Source organism: Coffea arabica, chromosome 7c (genome assembly GCF_036785885.1).
Source record: "Coffea arabica cultivar ET-39 chromosome 7c, Coffea Arabica ET-39 HiFi, whole genome shotgun sequence".
NCBI lineage: Eukaryota > Viridiplantae > Streptophyta > Magnoliopsida > Gentianales > Rubiaceae > Coffea > Coffea arabica.
This window is the reverse complement of record NC_092322.1, coordinates 5,080,236-5,093,595: the sequence shown is the minus strand read 5'-3', so window position 1 is coordinate 5,093,595 and position 13,360 is coordinate 5,080,236. Positions and strand designations below refer to the sequence as shown.

Here is a 13,360-nt window from a genome sequence, read left to right as displayed (position 1 = left end):
GTCTATTGTCTGCTTAGGTATTGCTGCTGCAGCGCAGATGCAAACGAGAAGCAGAAACAAAAAAATCTTTTTGACTAGCATGCCTGCTTTCTCTGCATATTTCCTTTCACAAGCAGCAGTCCAACCTTCTCTACTGTTTAGTTTAAAGAACTCCACCCCGCCCTCTCCCCTCTCCCTATGGTTTTATACAATTTCCTTTGTTCCCTTGCACCTGGTATAAGGGCACACCAAGTTTTGTATACATTATTAAAAGGTTAGAATAATAATAATAATAATAATAAAGTGTACAATCAATAACAAGAATTGTCGTGACAGCAGGTGTTTTAGGCCATTAATTGGAAACGAAGCTTAATACGAGGAGGATGACATCCCAAATTAAATCAAGCTCCTAATTGATCTCTGAAAAAGTATCACGTTGCATTGATCTCTGATGTTTAGTACGGAGGAGGTACGAGATCTTTGTACCTCAGGAAATTTCAACCTTACATTCTTAATCGCGGATGTTAAATGTTAATTATGCAGAACGCTAATGGAGACAGATTTTCTAGCAGAAATGATTCGTTTTTTAAAAGGGAGAGTTAAGTAAAACGTACTAAAGATGGAGGATGCTGCTGCGGCAAAGAGTCATGGACCCTTTTTCTTATAATAGAAATGATGAGTAATATCCAACCATCCACGACAGGCCGATAGCAAATTGCCCAAAATACTACTGGGCCTCATAAAGGGGGCTCGTTCCCTACCTGAACAAAAATGTCACTCCATCCAGCAGATGGGAATTGGAAATTTGGAAGCAGGGGTCGGTGGAGCCACATTTCTCTTCTTTGTCTGCTTCAAATAGGCCAACTCATAATCCCTTATTCCCAGGAAAATTTGGTCTGATAAACGGCTCTAGTCCTTGACTACTCAGAAGTCAGACCTCCTTATAATTTTCTGTCTACACATAGACATCCCACCTTGTTTTATGCCCATCCCCCCTGGGAGCATATTTGGAAATGCATTATCCCTTAATTCGGGCTTTAGTTTTCTAAATTTTGGGCGGGGGAAGATTGGGGTGTGGGGAGCAATTCATCTGCAGATGGTCCTATCTTCTGTTTGGTACTACTGTATGATTGTGTATAGTACCGACACTTTATGCTGGGAAACCTGCTAGTTAACCAGGAAAGAATTGCTCTTCCTTGTCCGGATAACATTGTAGTTGTTAGATGTCACTGTTGGAAGTTTTAAGAACATGTACTGGAACTTGAACATTGGCCGTGTTTTTGGTGGAAAAAAAAAAAAAAAAACCAGCGGTAAAATGTTTTCAAATGCATACGTTGTGACAATCTACAGCACTGCAACTCCCTTACAGGAAGGCTTTCTTATTTAGCTTGAATCGAGTAGAGAAAAAGAGATCTCTAGCCCAAAGGGGCGACCACGAAAGCAGAGCAAACAACCCAGTCATGTGACCGAACACAACCTGCTTTGGTGGTCTAGGACTCAATACTTTCTTTGCTACATGTCTAGCAAAAAGGGCTGCATCTGTCGCTTTGCTACCCTGGGAAGCCCTTGCTCGCTCGGCAATAGCTTCCTTGAATTCTTTATAAAGTTTCCAATCATAGTTTCCCAATTTCTCCATGTTGGTGTCACCAAAATTTGATCTTACAGCACCCGGAAGCACCAAGATCACATCGACATTAAATGGCCGCAGCTCGACCCGCAAAGCGTCGGACATGGCATGTACTGCAGCTTTGCTAGCACAATAGGAGCCAGCCCACGGGGTTGGCACTTTTCCAACAACGCTCCCGATATTCACTATGCTACCACATCTCTGAGAGGCCATATGAGGGACTACGTGTTGAACCATCCTTAATTGCCCCAAAGTGTTGACTTCGTACGCTTTTCTCACTACCTCCAACGGCAGCTCAGCTAAAGGGCCAGTACTTCCTATTCCTGCATTATTGATCAATACGTCTATCCTGCCACATTTTGATATCACAGAATTCACAGCCGATGAGACACTGTCCTCTGATGAAACATCAAGCTCAAGTGTCCCAATTTTGTCGACCGACTCTAATTCTAACATATCATGCATGCGGGTGGGGATGTCAGATGCGAAAACACGACAATTTTGCTCGGCGAATGCCTTGCAATATTCATAACCGATGCCCCCTTTAGCACATCCTGTGACCAGAACGACCTTGCCTTCACTCATCCTTGTTCCTATTTCGGGATGGTGTCCAATCTTGATGCACCGCATTATGCTTCTGCTCCCGCTTCTTATAACTTTAATTAAGAAGAGATTGATGAGGATCTATGTTTACTCCGCCAATCTTGCCTCTTGTTTTACGTATTCAGGGAGCATATGCTATAGTGCAATGGCATATACTAATGCCACGTTACGTCAGCCGGCTTCGATGGATTTTCATCTAAATTCTCTGATTATGCGACTCTACCCGCTTGGCCTGGCGCATATCCTGCGTGCCGACTTATTATTTGACATATTAGCTAGCAAACTATATGCTAGAATTAGAACTTCGAATGAATCATGTTGCTAGATCAAGTTTGCCTCACCTAGTCCGTGCATTGTATGCTGTTGGCAGACGGTGACTTTAACATCAAAATTCTGCTAATTCAGCTTCGTTTTGCTAATGAAATATGTTAGAAAAAGACAACAGTGTATACTTGAATCCCAGGCAAATCTTGATTCCTTTTTAACGAACAAACTTTGTCTTGGTTATAAACAAATTTGAAACACATATGTTGCTGTCAGGGAATTCATGGTAGAGAAGGAATCAGCGATTATAACTTAGAGAAAAAATAATAATAATGGCAGAGTCCATGGCAGTGCACTTTAATGAGGATGCGGATTGGTTTCAGAATTCAGGTGGGAACACAAAATCTAAATAAGATCACAGCTATGGGCATTGGGCAGGAGGAGGAGTCAACAGAAAAAGTAGATGATGGATAGCAACTTAGCTGAGAACGACCACAGAGCCCAATGGGTGTGGCCTGCGGTTCTGCATGAGAACAAAAGGGCTAGCAGCTGCTTGCCCTTTTAAGCTCCCAGAGAGAGACCTATCTCTACACCATTAAAGTCCCCCTCGTTTGTAACTCTCTCACCACAGAAAATCTTTTAACCTCATTCTCTTTATTTGGTCTCTCTCTCTCTCTCTCTTTCTCCTCTCTGTCTCACACTACACTGAGTGTGTGTGAAATGTCATCTTCTACGGCATGTGTGTCTTGTCACATTCACCTAAGATTCTCTCTATCTACCATCTAGATCCAAAATGGCAATTGGCTCATCATACCAATACCTTTGCATTTTGCAAAGAAACCCCAAAAAACCAAAAAAAAAAAAAAAAAAAAAAAGGGAAATCGTAAATTTCATTCGTCCATAGCACCTTCGCGTGCACTATCAGTACACTAAGTACTTTTAGTCTTTCTTTTAGCTTTCTTTTAGTTGTACGATATGAACTCTGGGGGACCTTAGACTTGCATGGACCATACAGGACAACCTCATTTCATTTTCCATCACAAATTCATAAAAAAGCTCCAACGAACGTGAGGCTGCATTCTGATGTGGGCTTAAATGTTATATGGTCAAGCTTCGATTTTCCAAAAAGGACCCTTTATTTGGTTCAATTTAGGATGGTATAATTCTGTTGCAGCTGTAAAAGGCTCAATTCTCAGTATCACTTTCCTAATCAAATTCAATGTTTGTAATCACGATGAATCACAGTAAAACTTTTATCTTTCTTGTAAGAAATGATAGACTTCACTCTTCAGGTGATTAAACTACAGTTTTGGAGTGTCATTATTCTTGCTCTCTTCCAGATACATGAAGAGCCAAAACCCAAAATATGCGAAGGATGCTGCATTAATAACTTTTTTTTTTTTTCATCTCACCAGGGAAAGAAAGGTAACCTAAAATAGTATCCAATCCGAGGATACCTCTGGTCCTCTACAATCTGAATGCGAGTGGAATAGCAAAATTTTGCCAACAAGACCACTCTGTATCTCAGGGTGGGGTTGCTTTCATTCAAAGAAGATTCTACATCCGTCACCCATTTTGGGCGCAAGTGCCTTTCATGTCTCTGCTTGCACGTCCTTGGAAATGGTTCCATTTTGCCATTCAGGGGGCTTTCTCTTTCGCAACTAGGAAATGGACCTCCTCTACATTATTAGAATGGAAAGATTCACACTATTTAAGTTTATCTTGATATCTATTTCCAATGAACTTGGAACCACAGAATTCAAGGGCCAGTTATTTAAAAAGGGACAATACCATTTTTTTTGGGGTAAGAGATGAAAAGGTAGTCTGGAAATGCATCATTAAAGATCCATTCAGCTTGCATTTAGCTTCTTGTTAGGATTATGTAGTGGTTTGGACTAAATGAAGATGTCAAACTTGTTTAGTAATTCAAATACATCATCCAATTTCTTCTGAACATTTAAAAAAAAAAAAAAACAAAGGGGTCATCTGATCCGAGAAACTATCACGTCTTAATCCTATTCACAGTTTTTAGTTTTCCACCGCCGGAACCCATGAGTATGATTGCACGTCCTTGAACGTATTCAAGTAGCTCGCTTCACATATACAGCTATCCATTTTCTGTTGTAGCTATAATAGTGACCGTGAAGCTTAGTACATCAATAACAGTCCGGGCAAGCGCAAAAAGACTATGCGGACATACTCAAGCTTACCCAGCCTGTAAAATTATTCTCAAGAGTCTAGTTAGTAATTTCAAGAACAGAACAGCGATATACATTCACTTTTTTTCTTTCACTTAAGGATATTCCATCTTTTCGACCAGACTAATTTCCTAAAATTATGTAGAGCCTTGCCCCAAGAATACACAGCGAGGAAGCACAGGAAGATCGATCACGAGACCTGCTGATAACTATCAGACTACGGAACCAATCGGACTACCTCTGAGGCGAAATACACAAACTTTTACATGATTACATATGCGCGCGAGATGGAGAGCAGTTCACACTATAGTGAACAGGCAACAGAAAAAATGGTAAGTGCTATGCTGAAGGCAATATAAACAACAGCCGTTACATATTGGTAATCTAACTTTAATAATGACAGATACACCAGAAAGCACCATTTTAGAAGAGAGGGAGCAGAGAAAGACTTCATGAAATGGGGACTTTGCAGCAGATATTAATGATGTCATCTAAGGGAGCATGGTCACCGGTCCCTTCATCCTTCCGAGCATATAGCAATTCTTTTCCTCTGAATACAAACATCCCTCCCTAATCATAGAGAAAATCAAAATGTTGAGAGAAGAGTAACATTGATCTGGGACCCTAAAGGTTACGAGCTCAAACCTGTTGCAAGACTCCACTTCTATCATCTGGGGTGGCTTCAATAGTGTAGTTCTTTACAGCATTTCGTAGAGTCTCAAATCTTGAAAAAACTTTAGCCTGTTAGGTCAGGGTCCAAAAAGAATTTACCAAGAACGCTAGTTTTGATGATAAACCCATTTTACCAAAAATACTAACGATAATAAGACAACAGAAAATATTACACTTGCGGGGTTGAAAAATGTTCGACCGACACCGTAATACAAGCCCAAGACATCATATGCCTGAGATACAAAGCATCAGAGTTAGGATGGTAAACGGAAGAAATTGAACTGGCAATAACTGAGAACACACAAGCTATTACCTTACGGTCAGGGTCAGCATACAGGCAATCAATTGGAAATGGTAACTGGCCATACAAGAACATTACCAGAAGCATCAGCTCAAACAATAGCATGAAAAACTACTTGAAATCAAATTGTGGAAATAATCGACAAAACAATCTTTCTCAGAGCAAAATGATGCTGAAGAAATGGATCGTTGGATCCTTTTCATATATACTCAACTATACTTTAAAATGATACAAACCCCATGCCAGAATATTACACATTAAAGAAATCCAGTGTAGAATCTCATCTTTATAGAATAACTCAGCCTCACAATCTTAATCAATCAGCAGTTATATTGCTGGCAGCCTTGCCAAATTGCAAGTTTAATTGCCCAAATATGACCTAAAACAGACTGAAAACCATGGACAGGTACGGTTAGGAATAACCATTGATACACTAGGCCTCCATAAGTGGATAAGCTTCCATGAAACTCAGGAGGCAAGTCCCATTCTGCCATTCCAGCCAGACATCCTAACCAAGGAGGCAAGAAATGGTGCACAACCAAATGTGGCACAGGCAGACAAAATGAGCTCCATTGCTTATTCACAAGAATCATTTCTGCACGCTTATGACATATCCAACATTTTGAACACTGGCAAACCAAAATCCTTTTGAAAAACGACTGCAAAAAGGTCAAGAGTTTCTTGAAGAAATCATAAGAGCAGATAGTGCAATCTGGTGCGATTTACTGCACTCTTTGTTTCTTGTTTTGCAGTAACTTAACACCAGGCTTAGTTATAATCCAGAATTGAGATCATGGATGTCAAATATACGTCAAGCTACCATCTAAACATCCTAATCGAACCCAACGTCAATCCTATTTCACATAGTAAATAGTTTAGACTCTTCGAAGTAATAAATGTTAAGAGAAATCTTTTGAAGTTCATGTTAACCAAAATTAAAAAAGAAAAAAAAAAGGAGGCTATGAAATGCAAGAGACAAACCCTCTCAGCAAGAATGCGAGCTTTGCTGGGCGCACCAACACCAACAGCAATTAGCTTCACGCCAGCAGAGTCGAATCTCTCTTTTGATTCTTTAAGTACTGAAGCAAGTTCCCAGCTAAATGATTGTGAACAAAGAAAGCCATTAAAAAGCACCAGTGTGAAGATCAAGCAAGCAACCATCACAGAAAATAGCATTTGCTTGCGTGGCTTCGTGCTTACCAGCAAGGACACCCAAAATGCCTTAACAGAGCAACAACTGCCATTCCCTAGAAACGAAAAAGGAAGATGAATTAGCAAAAATCCCCTGATCGAGAATTAGACTAAAAGACAATTACCAATTAAAAAAATAAAATGAGGATATCATGGGTTAAATAATAGGGCAGTGTGATTTTAGTTAAAATTATTTATTAAAAAAAAAAAAAGCGCTGGCGGTAAAATTAGGAACTAACTGTCAAGGATCATCATCTGATAAAAGCGCATAGCTAATGTTGTAATTCTCAAAATTTTTAAAAAAAAAGCGTAAAAACTACTCCACCAGTATAAATTTAAGTGTGGGTGAATTACCTGTTTTTGATCCCAGAGGTCTTTGAACTTGACGGGCTCGCCGGTGGCGGTGAAGATGCTGACATCACCCAGCAAATCCCCGACATTCTGGGAAAAAGAAGCAACCGAGGAGGCTTGAGCTCTAGCCGGAGAACGATTTAGCCTTTTGGATTTTGGGAAATGGATTGAACTGACAGAGTTAACTGAAACTGAACAAGTCTGGGGTGCTGACACTAGCCTCTGAGATGACGGAAAACAAACGGAAGTGGAAATTGACGATCGTTTTAATATTAGTGTTTGCGGCGGAGGAGATATCGTCGTCGCCATGGCTTTAGGCTTTAGAGAGAGAGACCGAAACGCGGGATGGGGATCGGGCCAACGATAGCAGGAAATTTTTATGTGGCGGGAGAACCATCCAGTTTCCACCGAAAGAAGATGAAACGGTGACGTAGCACGAGGCTCTTGACCCTGATGAGATCAACTGTTGGTACATTTTCTTGGACTTCGTTGAGCCCATTTCTCGTGGATTAAAAGGCCTATATATCAGAGGTAGCATATCTACGCCATCTTTCCAGCCCGTACAATGCTTCCGTTCGTCTCTCACACGGCTACTACAATAGGAGCCCATTCAAAAGTGGATCGAGTGCTTCTTTTGAGGTTTGACGTTGGTAGAGGAATTTGACGATGTCAAAGGCAGTTAGACAACAATTGAGGAAGCAGCAATCAAATCAATGGGGGTGGGAGGTCAAGGGTTGGTCTTATCACTTAATTATGGTTGACGGAAAAATTTCGTCAGCTTCTCCTTTTTTTTTTTTTTTTTTATTAGAATAGATTATATAAATGTTATCGAATCAACAGGGTTGAAATACATGGCACGGGTTCAAAAGAAAAGATGAAAGAAAACTGCCGATGATCAAATTGAGTAGAGAAATGCTTAGCCAAGCAAAAGGAATACTGTAAGGCGATGAACAATCTTGGTCTTGGGGATCCATCTCAAACAAAAATATAATTCGCAATGCGTGAAAGTGACTTATTACTGTAACATTTTTTGTGATGTGATGTATGTAAGATAAAAAGATAATTAGAAATATAAAAAGATAGATTGAAAAGTATGTTTATGATACAAGCGAAATATTATTTGAAATATTTGTGCTATCCAAACACTCCCGTAATTTTCCTGAAACTTATTTTCCAACATTTGTTTCAAAAGGAGTAATGTAGAATTTAGATGTTCCTCAAACACGTTTTGTCATTTTTTTAATTTAAAATTATGTTAACTATCTTCTCACTTCACATATACTTAGATATCACATCACATCACAAAGCGATATCAACAGTTATTATAGTAAATAAAACCATTTTTCCCCCAAATAATCGTCAATGCAAACAAAAAACTTATTTGCCTACAACCTTAAAACGAAGGTTCTCTCGCTGGCACGATTGAGTTTGAAAAGACAAGTACTTTGTACTAAATAAATGAAGTACTCGGCATTGACAATTCGTCAAAAAGGGATGCATAGAGAATAGAATGGGTGAATTAGCTGTGCGTGTGAGACAGGCCCGAAACAGAAATTTGAGGGATAAAATACTGCTTGAAAGCAAAACCGTCGTGTGTTTCGCAAAGAGACTGAGAGGCCAAGGCTTTTCAGAGTTTCCTTCGGAAAAGGGTGTGTTTGGATTGTTTGTTTCCGTCGAAAAATATTGTCATTTTCCGTGATCACATTTCCCTATCACTTTTTTTCCTCACATATATCAAATCGCTACAGTAATTTTTCCATGAAAAATGACGAAAAATGCAATACAAACACACCCAATTTCTCCTTATGGAATTACTTACTTTTTTTTCAGTGACGGCCTTTGCATTCCTTTTGACCCAAATCACAAAAAAAAAAAAAAAAAAGGTTTGATAAAATGTGATACGTATTAAAAAAAAAAAAGAAGAAGAAGGAGACTTGGGATTTTTAATACTCAGCAACATCACGTGGGTTAGAGCTGGACCATATTGGTATTTACGGTCCAAGATATTATTGAAAGCAACGTTTTTGTTTTATCTCTCTCTATTTGACAGAGACTTTTGCGCCTTTTCCCACTTCACTACTTGCTGGTGTTGTTGTCTTCAAGGCCCCTTCTCGGACATAACGTAAGTAGTAGTTGCAGTAATTAATACTCCCTCCGTCCCACTTTGATAGTCTTATTTTCCTTTTTCGTCTATCCCAAATTGTAATTCACTTTCCCATCAAGAAATATAGTAATCTTTCAAATTGTCTAAAATACCCTTATTAAATATCTTGTTATTAATACATTGTTATTAAATACTAACCCACTACATTGAATACATTGAGCTTTTCTAATACTAATTAGCATAAGGGTATTTTAGGAAATTATTAATCTAAATTTATGTTTCCAACCAAATTAATTACACTTTCTTAATCTGTGTGAAAAAAAAACCAAGACTAACAAAACGGGACGGATGGAGTATCAAGCGATTTTGGAAACATTACAGAGGCGAGACGGAAATCCGCATTACTTAACCCAGTCAACCGAATATATATATATGTATATATATACTATATATAACCCCCACCCCCCCCCCCCCAAAGACAAAAAAAAAAAAAAAAAAAAAACAGGAAGAAGAAGAAGTGGCCTGATTCTTATGAATGTAATTTATTGTTCCGACAACTTATTGTGGGCTTTGGGACTGAGAGTAAATTTAACAGAGACAGCGTCTCGAGTTAGTCAAAACAGTAGTAGTAAGTAATAGTAGTAGGATGTATGGTGGAGACATTCATATTAATGCATTGAATGGATATGGATTGATTTGGCGATATGCTTTGGGCAGCGATCCCCATTCCCACCACCGCCCCCTCCTCACTCCTCATCCTTCTACCTTCCTCACTCCCAATCCCATCCTCCTTGTTTATGATTTGGGACATTCTATTGACTTGATTGATACACCAAGTACATGCAGGCATCTTTGTCTTGAGCCAATAAATCAACTTTGCTTCCTGCCTTATCTATTTATTTACCCTCATCCCACCAAAATTCTTACCCCTTTTTTTTTTTTTTTTTGGAAAAAAATCTCAAAATTAAACAAGTATTGCAGTAGCACTTAGCTCTCTAGTTAGGAAATTAATGACGTTTATTGTCCTTACCTTTCTTTAACACGTACCAGTAGTATACTAGTATTAATATTCACAATTCCCTTTCTTTTTTTTTTTTTTTTGTAATAATACATTTAATCTAGTTTAACCTACTCCTATTCTTAAGGAAGGAGTCTACTCTACAGGGTGATTCAACTGAGCCGGATAACCTGACGGATCGACCGAAACTAGGGCTGCAAACTAGTCGAGCCGAGTCGAGTTTTGAGCTAATCGAGCCGAGTTTCGACTAAATTTTATCAAGCTCGAGCTCGACGAGCCGGTAAATTTCGAGCTTGAGCTCGAGCTCGAAAAAAAAATAAAAAATAATTATTTTATTTTTTAAAAAATAAATAAAATAATATTTTTTCTTAATACATAATAAAATAGTAAGGATATATACGTAATTTTACTATGAAAAAAATAAAAAATATATATATAATATACGTAATTTTATTATTAAATAAAAATAAAAATAAAAAAATATATATATATACCCAAGCTCGCGAGCCTAACGAGTTTAATATTCTGAACTCGAGCCGCTTGCGAGTGGCTCGATTCGTTTGCAGCCCTAACCGGAACATATCTAGCCTAGCTTGCGCGCTTTTACATTTGCCATTTTTATCCAGAATCCACCAACTGATCTCTCATCCCAAGTGACCTACCAAGCTTCCGATTATCAACAGTCAAATTTCACAAAGTCCTCCCCCGTTTAATTAATTGTCTCTCATCAGTGTAAAGTTTCAGAAGTTTTTTCATAAACAATTCGACTTAAAAGGGCCTTTTCCTTTTCTTGCTGCAGATGAGATTATTCTTTATGAACTTTCAACACATGCGTATACTACTATTATTCTGGTCTGGCAATGAAATAGATTTTTTTTTTTTTTAAAAAAAACAAATACATTCTTCTTTTTCTTTTCTACGATATTTCATCGCCGTAAAAGTCCAGGGTGGTTTAAGTTTGTTTTCCGTGTTTTTACATTTTTCACATGATAGAGACTCAACCTGTCAGTCTTACAAATTCAACTACACATTTATTGAAGACGAGATTTTAGGTCGTCCTCCTCATTGCTTGTGTACCCCCTTTTTCCGTGCACTGATGTAATTAAAACCAGTAAATAAGTATTAACTAAAATGGCCCCTCACTTTTTTCGTTTCGGTAAGGTCACAAAGAAACTACAATAATAGAAAGGATTTTTCTAATTTGACATCCATCAACACATTTAAACTTCACCTAACTTACGATGTATATAGACATACTAATAATTATTATACTCCGCAGCATTTATATACTCTTTCTATTTATTTTTGCCTTCCCTCACTTGTATTTATTTACTTTACCTAATTAATCTTATATCTTAAAAAAATATGACATCTGAAATATATTTTGTCCGGTACCCAGTAGACGTTAGACAGATCCTAATGGAAATAATAATTAATATTAACAAACAATCTCCAAATAGTAGAAATTAAAACTATCAATCAGTAGCATCTTATACTATACAGACAGCGGGAGGAAATGGGTTTCAAAATTACATTATTTTAATTAATCGCCTTCTCTACGTCTATTGAATTAACAATCACCTCCCTACCCAAAAAAAAAAAAAAAAACCCCCACTTTTCTAACTAATTTTTTTTTAAATATCTTTTTACTAGCTGCACATATATTGGATGCGCATCAGCCGCTAGCTACAGTTAAACCCAAAATGGGTCCCTTACTTGAAGACATGCCCTTTTGGAATCTCGGATGTACAACTGCTTCATGAATGTCTTCGTTACAATAACAGTCAATTCTTACAATGGTTGAGCAACAAATTTGTCAGTGTAAAATCCGGGCAGCTCACAAATTCGTTAAATAAATAAAAGAAAAAGATCAAATTTCAGTTAAGTAGTTAATAGTTGAATTTTTAAATCATTCTCAATTATTGGGTAAAACAATCTAAAATTGATGTATAAATTTTGATAACGGAGTTATTTTGATCAAACATTTCAACGTTTAAGCATGCTTCAATTATCAGCTATCAATTGATTGAAAATTATCAGCAGTGTTACTAAGTACTTGACTGTGTCTACACACACGCGCGCGCGCGAGTTGACTAAGCATCTTCTGTTTCCCAGGTAGCGTGTCTAATTGAATAGAAGTGATGGATCAATGGATATTTGGATTTATCGAATTTTGCATTTAATTCTCTTCCAAGCAATTTTATCTATAATTTCTCTCACTTCTAACAACTCATGGATTGTTTAATAAAGTTCAATTGTTCTTGTTACCCACATATAATAAATTTTTTATAGCGTTAATTCAATCGTTGCATTTGTAACTCATTAACCTTGATAGATCGTAATAAACCATTCATGTAAAAGTAGATTATTGTATTTGCCTTTGTCTTTAAATGAAAATGAACAAGAGTATATGATAAGAATTAATTACGATCTCAAATAATTCCCGTTATTTCTCTCTTTTTTAATGAATTATACTTGCTAATGAATATTATCACATTATAATAAATTTATGTATAAAAGTTTCTAAAGACTAATAGGATAGTTCCATATTTGTAGTATAATATTTTTTAAATATAAATATGAATAATATATAGATATTGTTAATGGTTTTATTTAAGCCTTGTGTTCATTCATAATTAATCACAATAAAAAAAATATTCCATGCTAATGCACGAACAAAATAATAGTCGAATATTGAATCGATAATTCATAACTCTGTGTACTTTTAATTTTACATTTTAACTTGAGAAAATGACATGTTTCATCTCTCACATTTCGTAAAAATATTCTTTTCGTCCATCGCATTTAAAACGAAGCAAATTGGTCCTTTACATTTAAAAACCCAAACTTTTATATCCTAAAAATAAACTCTCAGTTGTGAATCAAACTATCTAACAACCCGTTTACAAATTCTGGGGATAGAATTGATAGATCACTTGCAAAAACATATTTCCAATAAATAAATTAAAACAATTAAAAAATCTAATTAAAACCCATTTGATTCTTCAAAAGAACGAAATAGTGCTAAAGCTCTCAAGCACTAAACCCTTAG

At 37.1% G+C, this 13,360-nt stretch overlaps 2 protein-coding genes across 2 annotated transcripts; both read right to left on the bottom strand.

The window, feature by feature from the left end:
- Positions 1 to 1,272: 1,272 nt before the first annotated feature.
- On the bottom strand, positions 1,273 to 2,253 carry LOC113698943 (short-chain dehydrogenase ptmH-like). Its single transcript, XM_072057657.1, has one exon. The coding sequence runs from the start codon at positions 2,234 to 2,236 to the stop codon at positions 1,343 to 1,345; it is 894 nt and encodes a 297-aa protein (XP_071913758.1). The 5' UTR covers positions 2,237 to 2,253; the 3' UTR covers positions 1,273 to 1,342.
- Positions 2,254 to 4,877: 2,624 nt separating this feature from the next.
- Positions 4,878 to 7,612, bottom strand: LOC113699117 (thioredoxin-like protein AAED1, chloroplastic). Its single transcript, XM_027219234.2, has 7 exons — positions 7,190 to 7,612; positions 6,845 to 6,891; positions 6,626 to 6,740; positions 5,657 to 5,701; positions 5,517 to 5,576; positions 5,317 to 5,412; positions 4,878 to 5,241 (listed from the first exon to the last, which is right to left on the bottom strand). The coding sequence occupies exons 1-7, from the start codon at positions 7,493 to 7,495 to the stop codon at positions 5,122 to 5,124; spliced, it is 789 nt and encodes a 262-aa protein (XP_027075035.2). The 5' UTR covers positions 7,496 to 7,612; the 3' UTR covers positions 4,878 to 5,121.
- Positions 7,613 to 13,360: the final 5,748 nt, after the last annotated feature.

Bases quoted from the DNA above. Each gene is read 5' to 3' on its own strand.
- LOC113698943 (XM_072057657.1), bottom strand. From the start codon at position 2,236: ATGCGGTGCATCAAGATTGGACACCATCCCGAAATAGGAACAAGGATG.
- LOC113699117 (XM_027219234.2), bottom strand. From the start codon at position 7,495: ATGGCGACGACGATATCTCCTCCGCCGCAAACACTAATATTAAAACGA. The intron at 6,741-6,844 runs GTAAGCACGAAG...ACAATCATTTAG, and splicing joins CATTTTGGGTGTCCTTGCTG to CTGGGAACTTGCTTCAGTAC. The intron at 5,413-5,516 runs GTAATATTTTCT...CTGACCTAACAG, and splicing joins CATTTTTCAACCCCGCAAGT to GCTAAAGTTTTTTCAAGATT.